Genomic DNA, 14,827 nt, shown 5'->3' on the forward strand with positions numbered 1-14,827 from the left:
CCTTTTATGGAGACGCTTCCCTGATATCTGTGGCCTCTCATAGCAGGATGATGCGCCCTGACTCTGTACTGGTTATAAACGCTCTGGACTGGTTATAAGAGCTCTGTACTGGTTATAAACGCTCTGTACTGGTTATAAACGCTCTGTACTGGTTATAAGAGCTCTGTACTGGTTATAAACGCTCTGTACTGGTTATAAGAGCTCTGTACTGGTTATAAACGCTCTGTACTGGTTATAAGAGCTCTGTACTGGTTATAAGTGCTCTGTACTTGTTATAAGTGCTCTGTACTGGTTATAAGAGCTCTGTACTGGTTATAAGTGCTCTGTACTGGTTATAAATGTTCTGTACTGGTTATGAGAGCTCTGTACTGGTTATAAACGCTCTGTACTGGTTATAAGTGCTCTGTACTGGTTATAAACGCTCTGTACTGGTTATAAGAGCTCTGTACTGGTTATAAACGCTCTGTACTGGTTATAAGAGCTCTGTACTGGTTATAAGTGCTCTGTACTGGTTATAAATGTTCTGTACTGGTTATAAGAGCTCTGTACTGGTTATAAACGCTCTGTACTGGTTATAAGAGCTCTGTACTGGTTATAAACGCTCTGTACTGGTTATAAGTGCTCTGTACTGGTTATAAGTCAGGGGTGCACAACTTCTTTTTACCAAGGGCCGATTTCACATAAACACCTAAACCAGAGGGCCACACATTTCATTTTTACAGACCTGTCCACATGAAGTTGTAATACAGTTAGGGCTGGGTGATTTTTTTCAAATGTATTATTGATTCTCGATTGCGATTGCAATTTTTTTTTTTTTTTTGTATAATGCAATTGAAAATTTTTAATTTAAAAGACTGCAGAAATGCAAAAATAGTAACAGCACCACCTAATTATCCTTTCAAGGAACTCAAACTTTATAGCAATAACAATATAACAATAATTAACAATAATTTAAACAAAATAGAAATCGTAATTAGCTATATCCTTTATATAAAAAGCTCACAAACAACTCACTTTAAATAATGTGCAGCATAAGAAAAGTGCAAAACCACAAATAGTTCTTTACAGGTTTTTTAAAAGGAACACGAGCCTGTTTACTGTTTCCACCATATAAGTGAGTCTGTATCAGTATCTACACTGGGGGACATCGAATAAGCACTCAGCTCAGCTTTGATTTTGTCTTCTTGTGACTGGGGGGGTGGATGGACGGGGCACATTGCACGTCTAACCATATGGACTACAATTCCCATGAGCCCCTGGACTGTCACGTGACTACCACATGTCCCCGGTCAGCCAATCCTGATCGCGCTCACCGGAGTTTTGATTCAGTTCAGCTGTGTTCGGTTCCATGAATCTTATTTAAACTCTTCTGTTTTAGTCTCGTTGTGAAGTTTTGTCGATCGTGTTTGTCTCCTTATTTCTAAATCTAACCATTACCGTGTATAATCCTTGCTGTCTTCCGTTTGCTGCCTGTCTGTTTATCTTCTGGTTTTGGACTCTACCTGATTTTGTACACTGTTTTTGCCCTTTTGCCCCAGTTTCTGCCTCGTGACATGTTGGTATTTTAATTAAAATATAAAGTATGTAAACAATCGCTATTGTCACATTCTAACATCATGTGAAAACGTTCATTCGAATTAACCGAATTAATCGGGAAAATCGCCCAGCACTAAATACAGTTACACAAAATCAGGTACTTACAAGAAATATGTTGGTCTGACACCAACTGGTTAATGTGGTCGCAAGCACAGCAGACAAGAAAATACCTGTATGTCCATTCAGGGTTAAATTTCCTGTGCTCGAGATCCACTTTTCTTGAAACGCTCTGTACTGGTTATAGGTTTTATATATTTTTATAGAGCGCTAGTGACTGCCGTGCCTCAGGGCTTTATTTACAGCTGCGCCACCCGAGTCACTGTACATTTTCAGCATTTAGCAGTCCACAGTCTAAGCAATTGAGGGTTAATGGCCAGTGACAACCTGGTGGTGGTGGGGCTTGAACCGGCAACCTTCTGATTACTAGTTCAGTACCTTAACCGCTAGGCTACAACTGTGTCTTATGTGTCTTGTTATGTGCCCTATTATGTGTTTTATTATGTGTCACTGTGGCCCGGTGGCTAGCACTGTCACCTCACAGCAAGAAGGTCCTGGGTTTAAAGGTGGAGCAGTTCGGGTCCTTCCTGTGTGGAGTTTGCATGTTCTCCCTGTGTCTGCGTGGGTTTTCTCCCACAGTCCAAAGACATGCAGTCAGGTTAATTGGAAATTGGAGAGGCGACCTGTCGGGGTGTTTCCTACCTTTCGCCCAGTGAATCGTACCCACTGAGAGCCTGAGTAGAACAAAGTGGTGGCAAAACAGACAGTGAATGAATTTGTATATATGTGTATATATACTGTATATATACAGTGGGGGAAATAAGTATTTGATCCCCTGCTGATTTTGTAAGTTTACCCCCTTACAAAGACTTGAACAGTCTATAATTTTTATGGAAGGTTTATTTTAACAGAGAGAGACAGAATATCAACAAAAAAATTCAGAAAAAAAACATTGAATAAAAGTTATAAATTAATTTGTATTTAATTAAGAGAAATAAGTATTTGATCCCCTACCAACCAGCAAGAATTCTGACCCCCACAGACCGGTTATGTGCACAAAAGGCCCACAAATTAGTCCTGTCCCTGTATAAAAGACTCCTGTCACAGAATCAGTTTCTTCCGTTCAAATCTCTCGACCACCATGGGCAAGACCAAAGAGCTATCAAAGGACGTCAGGGACAAGATTGTAGACCTGCACAAGGCTGGAATGGGCTACAAGACCATCAGCAAGAAGCTTGGTGAGAAAGAGACCACTGTTGGTGCGATCATTCGAAAATGGAAGAAATACAAGATCACAGTCAATCACCCTCACTCTGGAGCTCCATGCAAGATCTCACCTGGTGGGGTAAGAATGATTCTGAGAAAGGTGAGGTCAGTCCAGAATTACACGGGAGGAGCTTGTCAATGATCTCAAGGGAGCTGGGAGCAGAGAAATGCTGGATATGACCCCAAGAACACCATCCCCACTGGGCATTTCTCTGCCTCCAAACACGGCGAGTGGAGTTGATGCCAAAGAGCTCAATTTTGGTCTCATCTGACCATATCACATTCTCCCAAGCTTTCTCTGAATCATTCAGGTGTTCATTGGCAAACTTCAGACGGGCCTGTACATGAGCCTTCTTGAGCAGAGGGACTTTGCGGGATCTCAATCCATTACGGCGAAGTGTGTTACTAATGGTTTTCTTGGTGACTGTGCTCCCAGCTCCCTTGAGATCATTGACAAGCTCCTCCCGTGTAATTCTGGACTGACCTCACCTTTCTCAGAATCATTCTTACCCCACCAGGTGAGATCTTGCATGGAGCTCCAGAGTGAGGGTGATTGACTGTGATCTTGTATTTCTTCCATTTTCGAATGATCGCACCAACAGTGGTCTCTTTCTCACCAAACTTCTTGCTGATGGTCTTGTAGCCCATTCCAGCCTTGTGCAGGTCTACAATCTTGTCCCTGACGTCCTTTGATAGCTCTTTGGTCTTGCCCATGGTGGTCGAGAGATTTGAACGGAAGAAACTGATTCTGTGACAGGAGTCTTTTATACAGGGACAGGACTAATTTGTGTGCCTCATGTGCACATAACCGGTCTGTGGGAGTCAGAATTCTTGCTGGTTGGTAGGGGATCAAATACTTATTTCCCTTAATTAAATACAAATTAATTTATAACTTTTATTTAATGTTTTTTTTCTGAATTTTTTGTTGATATTCTGTCTCTCTCTGTTAAAATAAATCTTCCATAAAAATTATAGACTGTTCAAGTCTTTGTAAGGGGGTAAACTTACAAAATCAGCAGGGGATCAAATACTGATTTTCCCCACTGTATATACAGTGTATCACAAAAGTGAGTACACCCCTCACATTTCTGCAGATATTTAAGTATATCTTTTCATGGGACAACACTGACAAAATGACACTTTGACACAATGAAAAGTAGTCTGTGTGCAGCTTATATAACAGTGTAAATTTATTCTTCCCTTAAAATAACTCAATATACAGCCATTAATGTCTAAACCACCGGCAACAAAAGTGAGTACACCCCTAAGAGACTACACCCCTAAATGTCCAAATTGAGCACTGCTTGTCATTTTCCCTCCAAAATGTCATGTGACTTGTTAGTGTTACTAGGTCTCAGGTGTGCATAGGGAGCAGGTGTGTTCAATTTAGTAGTACAGCTCTCACACTCTCTCATACTGGTCACTGAAAGTTCCAACATGGCACCTCATGGCAAAGAACTCTCTGAGGATCCTAAAAGACGAACTGTTGCGCTACATGAAGATGGCCAAGGCTACAAGAAGATTGCCAACACCCTGAAACTGAGCTGCAGCACAGTGGCCAAGATCATCCAGCGTTTTTAAAGAGCAGGGTCCACTCAGAACAGACCTCGCGTTGGTCGTCCAAAGAAGCTGAGTGCACGTGCTCAGCGTCACATCCAACTGCTGTCTTTAAAAGATAGGCGCAGGAGTGCTGTCAGCATTGCTGCAGAGATTGAAAAGGTGGGGGGTCAGCCTGTCAGTGCTCAGACCATACGCCGCACACTACATCAAATTGGTCTGCATGGCTGTCACCCCAGAAGGAAGCCTCTTCTGAAATCTCTACACAAGAAAGCCCGCAAACAGTTTGCTGAAGACATGTCAACAAAGGACATGGATTACTGGAACCATGTCCTATGGTCTGATGAGACCAAGATTAATTTGTTTGGTTCAGATGGTCTCAAGCATGTGTGGCGGCAATCAGGTGAGGAGTACAAAGATAAGTGTGTCATGCCTACAGTCAAGCATGGTGGTGGGAATGCCATGGTCTGGGGCTGCATGAGTGCAGCAGGTGTTGGGGAGTTACATTTCATTGAGGGACACATGAACTCCAATATGTACTGTGAAATACTGAAGCAGAGCATGATCCCCTCCCTCCAGAAACTGGGTCGCAGGGCAGTGTTCCAGCATGATAATGACCCCAAACACACCTCTAAGACGACCACTGCTTTATTGAAGAGGCTGAGGGTAAAGGTGATGGACTGGCCAAGCATGTCTCCAGACCTAAACCCAATAGAACATCTTTGGGGCATCCTCAAGCGGAAGGTGGAGGAGCGCAAAGTCTCGAATATCCGCCAGCTCCGTGATGTCGTCATGGAGGAGTGGAAAAGCATTCCAGTGGCAACCTGTGAAGCTCTGGTAAACTCCATGCCCAGGAGAGTTAAGGCAGTTCTGGGAAATAATGATGGCCACACAAAATATTGACACTTCAGGAACTTTCACTAAGGGGTGTACTCACTTTTGTTGCCGGTGGTTTAGACATTAATGGCTGTATATTGAGTTATTTTGAGGGAAGAATAAATTTACACTGTTATATAAGCTGCACACAGACTACTTTTCATTGTGTCAAAGTGTCATTTTGTCAGTGTTGTCCCATGAAAAGATATACTTAAATATCTGCAGAAATGTGAGGGGTGTACTCACTTTTGTGATACACTGTATATATACAGTATATATACAGTACAGGCCAAAAGTTTGGACACACCTTCTCATTCAATGCGTTTTCTGTATTTTCATGACTATTTACATTGTAGATTCTCACTGAAGGCATCAAAACTATGAATGAACACATGTGGAGTTATGTACTTAATACAGTTAAGTACCACTTAAGTGCCACTAAATACAGTTACACAAAATCAGGTACTTACAAGAAATATGTTGGTCTGACACCAACTGGTTAATGTGGTCGCAAGCACAGCAGACAAGAAAATACCTGTATGTCCATTCAGGGTTAAATTTCCTGTGCTCGAGATCCACTTTTCTTTGTTTACTCGTACTTGGTTTGGACAAACACATGGTACCGCTGAAGTAACTTGTATTTACATCATTTACTTTTCAGTCACAATTTCATGGGATTACCCGGTGAATTTAAAGTGACAGTATCATTTATTTAAAAATGCATCAGCACTTCATTTGGCGGGCCGGATCGAGAGTTTTGCAGGGCCGGATCTGGCCCGCGGGCCGTATGTTGTGCACCCCTGTTATAAGTGCTCTGTACTGGTTATAAGAGCTCTGTACTGCTTATAAGAGCTCTGTACTGGTTATAAGTGCTCTGTACTGGTTATAAATGCTCTGTACTGGTTATGAGAGCTCTGTACTGGTTATAAACGCTCTGTACTGGTTATAAGAGCTCTGTACTGGTTATAAACGCTCTGTACTGGTTATAAGAGCTCTGTACTGGTTATAAACGCTCTGTAATGGTTATAAACGCTCTGTACTGGTTATAGGTTTTATATATTTTTATAGGTGTGCCCGCTGTATTTGTAGATCCATGTTTGTCGGCAGAGGCAGTTCGTTTTTCAGAAGTTGTTCAATGAATTGTGTTACCGAGCTGCCCTCTGCTCCCTCTTTCATGCCAAAGATGCGGATGTTATTCCGCCGATTTCTTCCCTCTTGGTCTGGCAGCATATCCTGTAGTGTTCTCTGTTGTTTTATAGATTAAAGCAGAGCCTCTTTTGCCTCCATGTTCCAGTTTTCTAACTCTTCGATTCTCTGTTCAGTTTCCGTGATTCTTGTAGCTCGTGTGTTTAGTTCTGTTGTTGTTTCCGTGAGCCGCCGGTTAATGTCCTTCCTAAAATCCTCAAATCCTCGAGTTCTTTTTTCATTTCTTTTTTGATTTCTTCTTTGAATGTGGTGAACTCTATTTTCAGTTCGGTTTTAAAGTCTTGGATTTCCTTAACGATGATGTCTTTCATTCCTGTTCGAATCACCGCAGCCGCCTCGGACTCCATGCACTCTTCCTCTCCCTCCATGTCATCTGCTGTATCGTCTCCGTTGGTCAATTCGGGTTGTTTTTTCGGGTTCTTTTGGTTTATTTGTCTTCTTGGTCTTCCTTCCCTTTTCCATCTCTGTTTCAGATGTATTAATTTTTATCGAAATAATCGAATTCGGGTTTTTTTTATCGAGTACTGATCGGGAGCAAGTTATCTATGCTGCCATCTTGGGTTTCCAGTTTGCAATATTTTTTATAACTGTGCAATTTTTGGTTAACTTCCTCTATTAATACTGTTTATATTTTTGTAATTTTTACATATTCTTACTTCTTAACATGTGTACATACATGTAAACACTTTGTCTTTTTCTATTTTTTGTATTCTTGAAAGCTGCTGTAACACTGCACATTTCCCCCTGTGGGATAATAAAAGGCGATCTTATCTTATCTTATCTACACCAGAAAAAGTCGCTAGAATTGTCGCTAGTCGCTTTTTTGAAGAAAAGAAAAAAAGTCGCTAAATACAGCGACAAAGTGGATAAATTGGCAACACTGCATACGAGACACCAGCACAGCACCCAAACCTCTACACTTGACACCAGATCAGACGCTAGTTCGCTGTCTGGAACCTCTTTTATCTGGAACCAGAACCGGAACCGTTCCACGTCGGTGGAAAAGGGGGATCGGAGCGATTGGATCTTTATCGGTCCACCCTCAATACCCAACGTACACAAAATCAAACCAACCAACATGTTCATGAAGGCACTTTATTGTTATTTTGATGTTGGAAAAGTCGGCGTGTGATTGGATGATCTCCGGATCGTCACCACCTCAGCTTCAGACGTTGAAGAACTGGAACCGTTTGGTTCTCAGGCTGGCTCTCCTCGACTTCGGCATCGGGACACCTACACAGCAACACAGAGCCGACATGCACACGTGTTACAGGAAACTCCAGCGTTACTCCACCTAGCGTGTATAACGTGTATTTCTAAATTGAAACCAGACCTTCATCTTCACGCGCGGTCTCCATCAGAGCCCCGGACTCTCCAGGTTGGGCTTCGACGATGGGGGAAACAAGAACGTCGTCCTGCAGCTGCTCGTGGTCCGGTTTGTTTGAAGACGCCTCGGAGATGTTCTTCAGTGGATCTGAGGGAGAAATGCAACCTGATTCAGTTTGTAACGTTCACCTTGATCAGATCACCACCATCCATCTATAAAATCCCTCAAATGTACCTTCAGTGCATCCTCTATCCAGGTTCTGCTCCTTCAGTTTCCATGTTTGGTGCTCCAAAGCTGCTGGCTCCTCCAGTTCTGTCCACTGGTGCTCAGGTGCTTCATCCCTGTCTGGTTCCTTCACCCGGTTCACTAGAACCACCTGCCTGTCCTGTAGACACACCTGCTCCTCAGGTTTATTAACCTTAGTCTTCAAAACTACCTGATCCACTCGTTCTTCTACCTTTGTCATCTGGTCCATCTGAAGCACCTGCTTCTCCAGCCTTTTGTTCTCCATCCTCTCCAGGTTTTTGAGGACCATTTTCTTCTCTAAATTTGGCTTCTTTATTTCAATCTGGTTCTTTCCTACCTGCTTTGGTTTTAACACTGTGTCCACTGGGTCCACCTGCCTCTCTACCTTCTTCACAACCTGGTCTGTTTTTTCCACTGGGTCCACCTGCCTCTCGGCCTTCTTTATCTCATTCTCAATGAAACGAACCCTATTTTTTACATGTTCCTTCCACTGGTTTATTAGGATGACCTGCTCTGGCTCTTCCACCAGGTTCAGCTGGGCCATCTGCCTCTCTACCTTCTTCACAACCTGGTCTGGTTTTTCCTCTGGGTCCACCTGCCTCTCGGCCTTCTTCACGACCTGGTCTGGTTTTTCCTCTGGGTCCACTTGCCTCTCGGCCTTCTTCACGACCTGGTCTGGTTTTTCCTCTGGGTCCACCTGCCTCTCGGCCTTCTTCACAACCTGGTCTGGTTTTTCCTCTGGGTCCACCTGCCTCTCTGCCTTTTTTATCTCATTCTCAAAGAAACAAACTCTATTTTTTACATGTTCCTTCCACTGGTTTATTAGGATGACCTGCTCTGGTTCTTCCACCAGGTTCAGCGGGGCCATCTGCCTCTCTACCTTCTTCACAACCTGGTCTGGTTTTTCCTCTGGGGCCATCTGCCTCTCTACCTTCTTCACAACCTGGTCTGGTTTTTCCTCTGGGGCCATCTGCCTCTCTACCTTCTTCACAACCTGGTCTGGTTTTTCCTCTGGATCCACCTGCCTCTCGGCCTTCTTCACGACCTGGTCTGGTTTTTCCTCTGGGTCCACCTGCCTCTCGGCCTTCTTCACAACCTGGTCTGGTTTTTCCTCTGGGTCCACCTGCCTCTCGGCCTTCTTCATAACCTGGTCTGGTTTTTCCTCTGGGTCCACCTGCCTCTCGGCCTTTTTTATCTCATTCTCAATGAAATGAACCCTATTTTTTACATGTTCCTTCCACTGGTTTATTAGGATGACCTGCTCTGGTTCTTCAACCAGGTTCAGCGGGGCCATCTGCCTCTCTACCTTCTTCACAACCTGGTCTGGTTTTTCCTCTGGGTCCACCTGCCTCTCTACCTTCTTCACAACCTGGTCTGGTTTTTCCTCTGGGGCCATTTGCCTCTCTACCTTCTTCACAACCTGGTCTGGTTTTACCACTGGGTCCACCTGCCTTTCGGCCTTTTTTATCTCATTCTCAATGAAATGAACCCTATTTTTTACATGTTCCTTCCACTGGTTTATTAGGATGACCTGCTCTGGTTCTTCAACCAGGTTCAGCGGGGCCATCTGCCTCTCTACCTTCTTCACAACCTGGTCTGGTTTTTCCTCTGGGTCCACCTGCCTCTCTACCTTCTTCACAACCTGGTCTGGTTTTTCCTCTGGGGCCATCTGCCTCTCTACCTTCTTCACAACCTGGTCTGGTTTTACCACTGGGTCCACCTGCCTTTCGGCCTTCTTCACGACTTGGTCTGGTTTTTCCACTGGGTCCACCTGCCTTTCGGCCTTCTTCACGACCTGGTCTGTTTTTTCCACTTGGTCCACCTGCTCCACTGGGTCCACCTGCTCTAACTTCTTCATCTCAATCTCAGAAAACAGAACCACCTTGTTTACTGGTTCCCTCCTCTGGTCCTTTAGGACGACCTGCTCTGGTTCTTCCACCAGGTCCCGTGAGGCCACCTGCATCTCTACCTTCTGGCGTCTCTGCCACCATTTTCTCTTCTTTACCTGCTTCTCCATCTTTGGTATTTGGTCTGCCTGGTCCTCTAAAACATTCTGCTCCACTCCTTGCCCCATCTCTTCACCCTTTACCCCGCTTCCCTCCCCACCCTCCACGTCCTGCATCTCCACCTTCTGGCGTCTCTGCCACCATTTTCTCTTCTTTACCTTCTTCTCCGGTTCGTTTACCCGCCTGTGCGGCTCGTCATCGTCAGATGCAGAAGTCCAACAGGAGAACATGTTCATGCTGCTTACTGTCTCGGCGTCTCAGATCAAATGAGCACAAACACACGAAACGCGGCTATTTATACCAGAGGTTTGGAATGTGGTGATGTCATCATGATGATGTCACAATGTGTGCATGTAGCTGAGAGTGGTGCTGATCATCATCACTGCTGCTCTCAGCATCATTAACCTCTAGTGTAGAGCGGGACAGTGGGAGGAGCTTCGGGCCCTATTAATCGAAAGGTTGAGGGTTCGAATCCCAGTTCTGCCTTTTAGCAAGACCTTTAACCCTGTTTGCTCCAGGGGCGTAACAATCTGGAATACTGCACACCTGTACATGTATACATGACTAATAAAGGCAATCAATTCTATTACCATATACGTATTTACACACACACACACACACACACACCGACCAGTCATAACATTACGACCACTGACAGCTGGAGTGAATAACACTGATTATCTTTTCATCACAGCAGCTGTTAGTTGATGTTAGAAGCAGAAAAATGGATGCACGTTTGGATCCTGGTCTGCAGGGGTCAGTATCTATCAAAAGTGCTCCAAGGAAGGGACAGTGGTAAACTGGCGACAGGGTCATGAGCGCCAAGGCTCACTGATGCACGTAGGGAGCGAAGGCTGGCCCGTGTGGTCCGATCCAACAGACGAGCTCCTGTGGACGTTCTGCTGGGAAACCTCGGGTCCTGCCATCCATGTGGATGTTACTCTGATACGGAGCTCCTACCTAAGCATGGTTGAAGACCATGTTCACCCTTTTATGGAGACGCTTCCCTGATATCTGTGGCCTCTCATAGCCGGATGATGCGCCCTGACTCTGTACTGGTTATAAACGCTCTGTACTGGTTATAAGAGCTCTGTACTGGTTATAAACGCTCTGTACTGGTTATAAACGCTCTGTACTGGTTATAAGAGCTCTGTACTGGTTATAAGTGCTCTGTACTGGTTATGAGAGCTCTGTACTGGTTATAAACGCTCTGTACTGGTTATAAGAGCTCTGTACTGGTTATGAACGCTCTGTACTGTTATAAACGCTCTGTACTGGTTATAAATGCTCTGTACTGGTTATGAGAGCTCTGTACTGGTTATAAACGCTCTGTACTGGTTATAAGAGCTCTGTACTGGTTATAAGAGCTCTGTACTGGTTATAATTGCTCTGTACTTGTTATAAGAGCTCTGTACTGGTTATAAACGCTCTGTACTGGTTATAAGAGCTCTGTACTGGTTATAAACGCTCTGTACTGGTTATAAGTGCTCTGTGCTGGTTATAAGTCAGGGGTGCACAACTTATTTTTACCAAGGGCCGATTTCACATAAACACCTAAACCAGAGGGCCACACATTTCATTTTTACAGACCTGTCCACATGAAGTTGTAATACAGTCGATTTTTTTCAAATGTATTATTGATTCTCGATTGCGATTGCACATTTTTTTTTTTTTTGTATTATGCAATTGAAAATTTTTAATTTAAAAGACTGCAGAAATGCAAAAATAGTAACAGCACCACCTAATTATCCTTTCAAGGAACTCAAACTTTATAGCAATAACAATATAACAATAATTAACAATAATTTAAACAAAATAGAAATCGTAATTAGCTATATCCTTTATATAAAAAGCTCACAAACAACTCACTTTAAATAATGTGCAGCATAAGAAAAGTGCAAAACCACAAATAGTTCTTTACAGGTTTTTTAAAAGGAACACGAGCCTGTTTACTGTTTCCACCATATAAGTGAGTCTGTATCAGTATCTACACTGGGGGACATCGAATAAGCACTCAGCTCAGCTTTGATTTTGTCTTCTTGTGACTGGGGGGGTGGATGGACGGGGCACATTGCACGTCTAACCATATGGACTACAATTCCCATGAGCCCCTGGACTGTCACGTGACTACCACATGTCCCCGGTCAGCCAATCCTGATCGCGCTCACCGGAGTTTTGATTCAGTTCAGCTGTGTTCGGTTCCATGAATCTTATTTAAACTCTTCTGTTTTAGTCTCGTTGTGAAGTTTTGTCGATCGTGTTTGTCTCCTTATTTCTAAATCTAACCATTACCGTGTATAATCCTTGCTGTCTTCCGTTTGCTGCCTGTCTGTTTATCTTCTGGTTTTGGACTCTACCTGATTTTGTACACTGTTTTTGCCCTTTTGCCCCAGTTTCTGCCTCGTGACATGTTGGTATTTTAATTAAAATATAAAGTATGTAAACAATCGCTATTGTCACATTCTAACATCATGTGAAAACGTTCATTCGAATTAACCGAATTAATCGGGAAAATCGCCCAGCACTAAATACAGTTACACAAAATCAGGTACTTACAAGAAATATGTTGGTCTGACACCAACTGGTTAATGTGGTCGCAAGCACAGCAGACAAGAAAATACCTGTATGTCCATTCAGGGTTAAATTTCCTGTGCTCGAGATCCACTTTTCTTTAAACGCTCTGTACTGGTTATAGGTTTTATATATTTTTATAGAGCGCTAGTGACTGCCGTGCCTCAGGGCTTTATTTACAGCTGCGCCACCCGAGTCACTGTACATTTTCAGCATTTAGCAGTCCACAGTCTAAGCAATTGAGGGTTAATAGCCAGTGACAACCTGGTGGTGGTGGGGCTTGAACCGGCAACCTTCTGATTACTAGTTCAGTACCTTAACCGCTAGGCTACAACTGTGTCTTATGTGTCTTATTATGTGCCCTATTATGTGTTTTATTATGTGTCACTGTGGCCCGGTGGCTAGCACTGTCACCTCACAGCAAGAAGGTCCTGGGTTTAAAGGTGGAGCAGTTCGGGTCCTTCCTGTGTGGAGTTTGCATGTTCTCCCTGTGTCTGCGTGGGTTTTCTCCCACAGTCCAAAGACATGCAGTCAGGTTAATTGGAAATTGGAGAGGCGACCTGTGTTTCCTACCTTTCGCCCAGTGAATCGTACCCACTGAGAGCCTGAGTAGAACAAAGTGGTGGCAAAACAGACAGTGAATGAATTTGTATATATGTGTATATATACTGTATATATACAGTGGGGGAAATAAGTATTTGATCACCTGCTGATTTTGTAAGTTTACCCCCTTACAAAGACTTGAACAGTCTATAATTTTTATGGAAGGTTTATTTTAACAGAGAGAGACAGAATATCAACAAAAAATTCAGAAAAAAAACATTGAATAAAAGTTATAAATTAATTTGTATTTAATTAAGGGAAATAAGTATTTGATCCCCTACCAACCAGCAAGAATTCTGACCCCCACAGACCGGTTATGTGCACAAAAGGCCCACAAATTAGTCCTGTCCCTGTATAAAAGACTCCTGTCACAGAATCAGTTTCTTCCGTTCAAATCTCTCGACCACCATGGGCAAGACCAAAGAGCTATCAAAGGACGTCAGGGACAAGATTGTAGACCTGCACAAGGCTGGAATGGGCTACAAGACCATCAGCAAGAAGCTTGGTGAGAAAGAGACCACTGTTGGTGCGATCATTCGAAAATGGAAGAAATACAAGATCACAGTCAATCACCCTCGCTCTGGAGCTCCATGCAAGATCTCACCTGGTGGGGTAAGAATGATTCTGAGAAAGGTGAGGTCAGTCCAGATTTACACGGGAGGAGCTTGTCAATGATCTCAAGGGAGCTGGGAGCAGAGAAATGCTGGATATGACCCCAAGAACACCATCCCCACTGGGCATTTCTCTGCCTCCAAACACGGCGAGTGGAGTTGATGCCAAAGAGCTCAATTTTGGTCTCATCTGACCATATCACATTCTCCCAAGCTTTCTCTGAATCATTCAGGTGTTCATTGGCAAACTTCAGACGGGCCTGTACATGAGCCTTCTTGAGCAGAGGGACTTTGCGGGATCTCAATCCATTACGGCGAAGTGTGTTACTAATGGTTTTCTTGGTGACTGTGCTCCCAGCTCCCTTGAGATCATTGACAAGCTCCTCCCGTGTAATTCTGGACTGACCTCACCTTTCTCAGAATCATTCTTACCCCACCAGGTGAGATCTTGCATGGAGCTCCAGAGCGAGGGTGATTGACTGTGATCTTGTATTTCTTCCATTTTCGAATGATCGCACCAACAGTGGTCTCTTTCTCACCAAACTTCTTGCTGATGGTCTTGTAGCCCATTCCAGCCTTGTGCAGGTCTACAATCTTGTCCCTGACGTCCTTTGATAGCTCTTTGGTCTTGCCCATGGTGGTCGAGAGATTTGAACGGAAGAAACTGATTCTGTGACAGGAGTCTTTTATACAGGGACAGGACTAATTTGTGTGCCTCATGTGCACATAACCGGTCTGTGGGAGTCAGAATTCTTGCTGGTTGGTAGGGGATCAAATACTTATTTCCCTTAATTAAATACAAATTAATTTATAACTTTTATTTAATGTTTTTTTTCTGAATTTTTTGTTGATATTCTGTCTCTCTCTGTTAAAATAAATCTTCCATAAAAATTATAGACTGTTCAAGTCTTTGTAAGGGGGTAAACTTACAAAATCAGCAGGGGATCAAATACTGATTTTCCCCA

The 14,827-nt window shown here is 43.6% G+C and overlaps 2 protein-coding genes across 3 annotated transcripts in view; one reads left to right on the forward strand and one right to left on the reverse strand.

Annotated features, from left to right (window-relative positions):
• Nucleotides 1–14,827, forward strand: part of triob (trio Rho guanine nucleotide exchange factor b) — a 173,835-nt gene that overhangs the window by 49,546 nt on the left and 109,462 nt on the right. The window lies entirely within an intron of this gene.
• Nucleotides 7,580–10,336, reverse strand: LOC134310899 (microtubule-associated protein 1B-like). 2 transcript variants are annotated; one of them, XM_062992639.1, is made up of 4 exons: nt 9,702–10,335; nt 8,060–9,479; nt 7,832–7,972; nt 7,580–7,731 (listed from the first exon to the last, which is right to left on the reverse strand). In XM_062992639.1, exons 1-4 carry the CDS (start codon nt 10,311–10,313, stop codon nt 7,664–7,666), a joined length of 2,241 nt encoding a protein of 746 aa, XP_062848709.1. In that variant the 5' UTR covers nt 10,314–10,335; the 3' UTR covers nt 7,580–7,663. The 2 variants fall into 2 exon arrangements, with proteins under 2 accessions (XP_062848709.1, XP_062848708.1); XM_062992638.1 differs by having other exon boundaries at nt 8,060–10,336.

The sequence above is a fragment of the Trichomycterus rosablanca genome, chromosome 3 (genome assembly GCF_030014385.1).
Source record: "Trichomycterus rosablanca isolate fTriRos1 chromosome 3, fTriRos1.hap1, whole genome shotgun sequence".
Lineage (NCBI taxonomy): Eukaryota > Metazoa > Chordata > Actinopteri > Siluriformes > Trichomycteridae > Trichomycterus > Trichomycterus rosablanca.

Bases quoted from the DNA above. Each gene is read 5' to 3' on its own strand.
- LOC134310899 (XM_062992638.1), bottom strand. From the start codon at position 10,313: ATGAACATGTTCTCCTGTTGGACTTCTGCATCTGACGATGACGAGCCG. The intron at 7,973-8,059 runs GTACATTTGAGG...TTTCTCCCTCAG, and splicing joins GGATAGAGGATGCACTGAAG to ATCCACTGAAGAACATCTCC. The intron at 7,732-7,831 runs GTCTGGTTTCAA...GTTGCTGTGTAG, and splicing joins GACCGCGCGTGAAGATGAAG to GTGTCCCGATGCCGAAGTCG.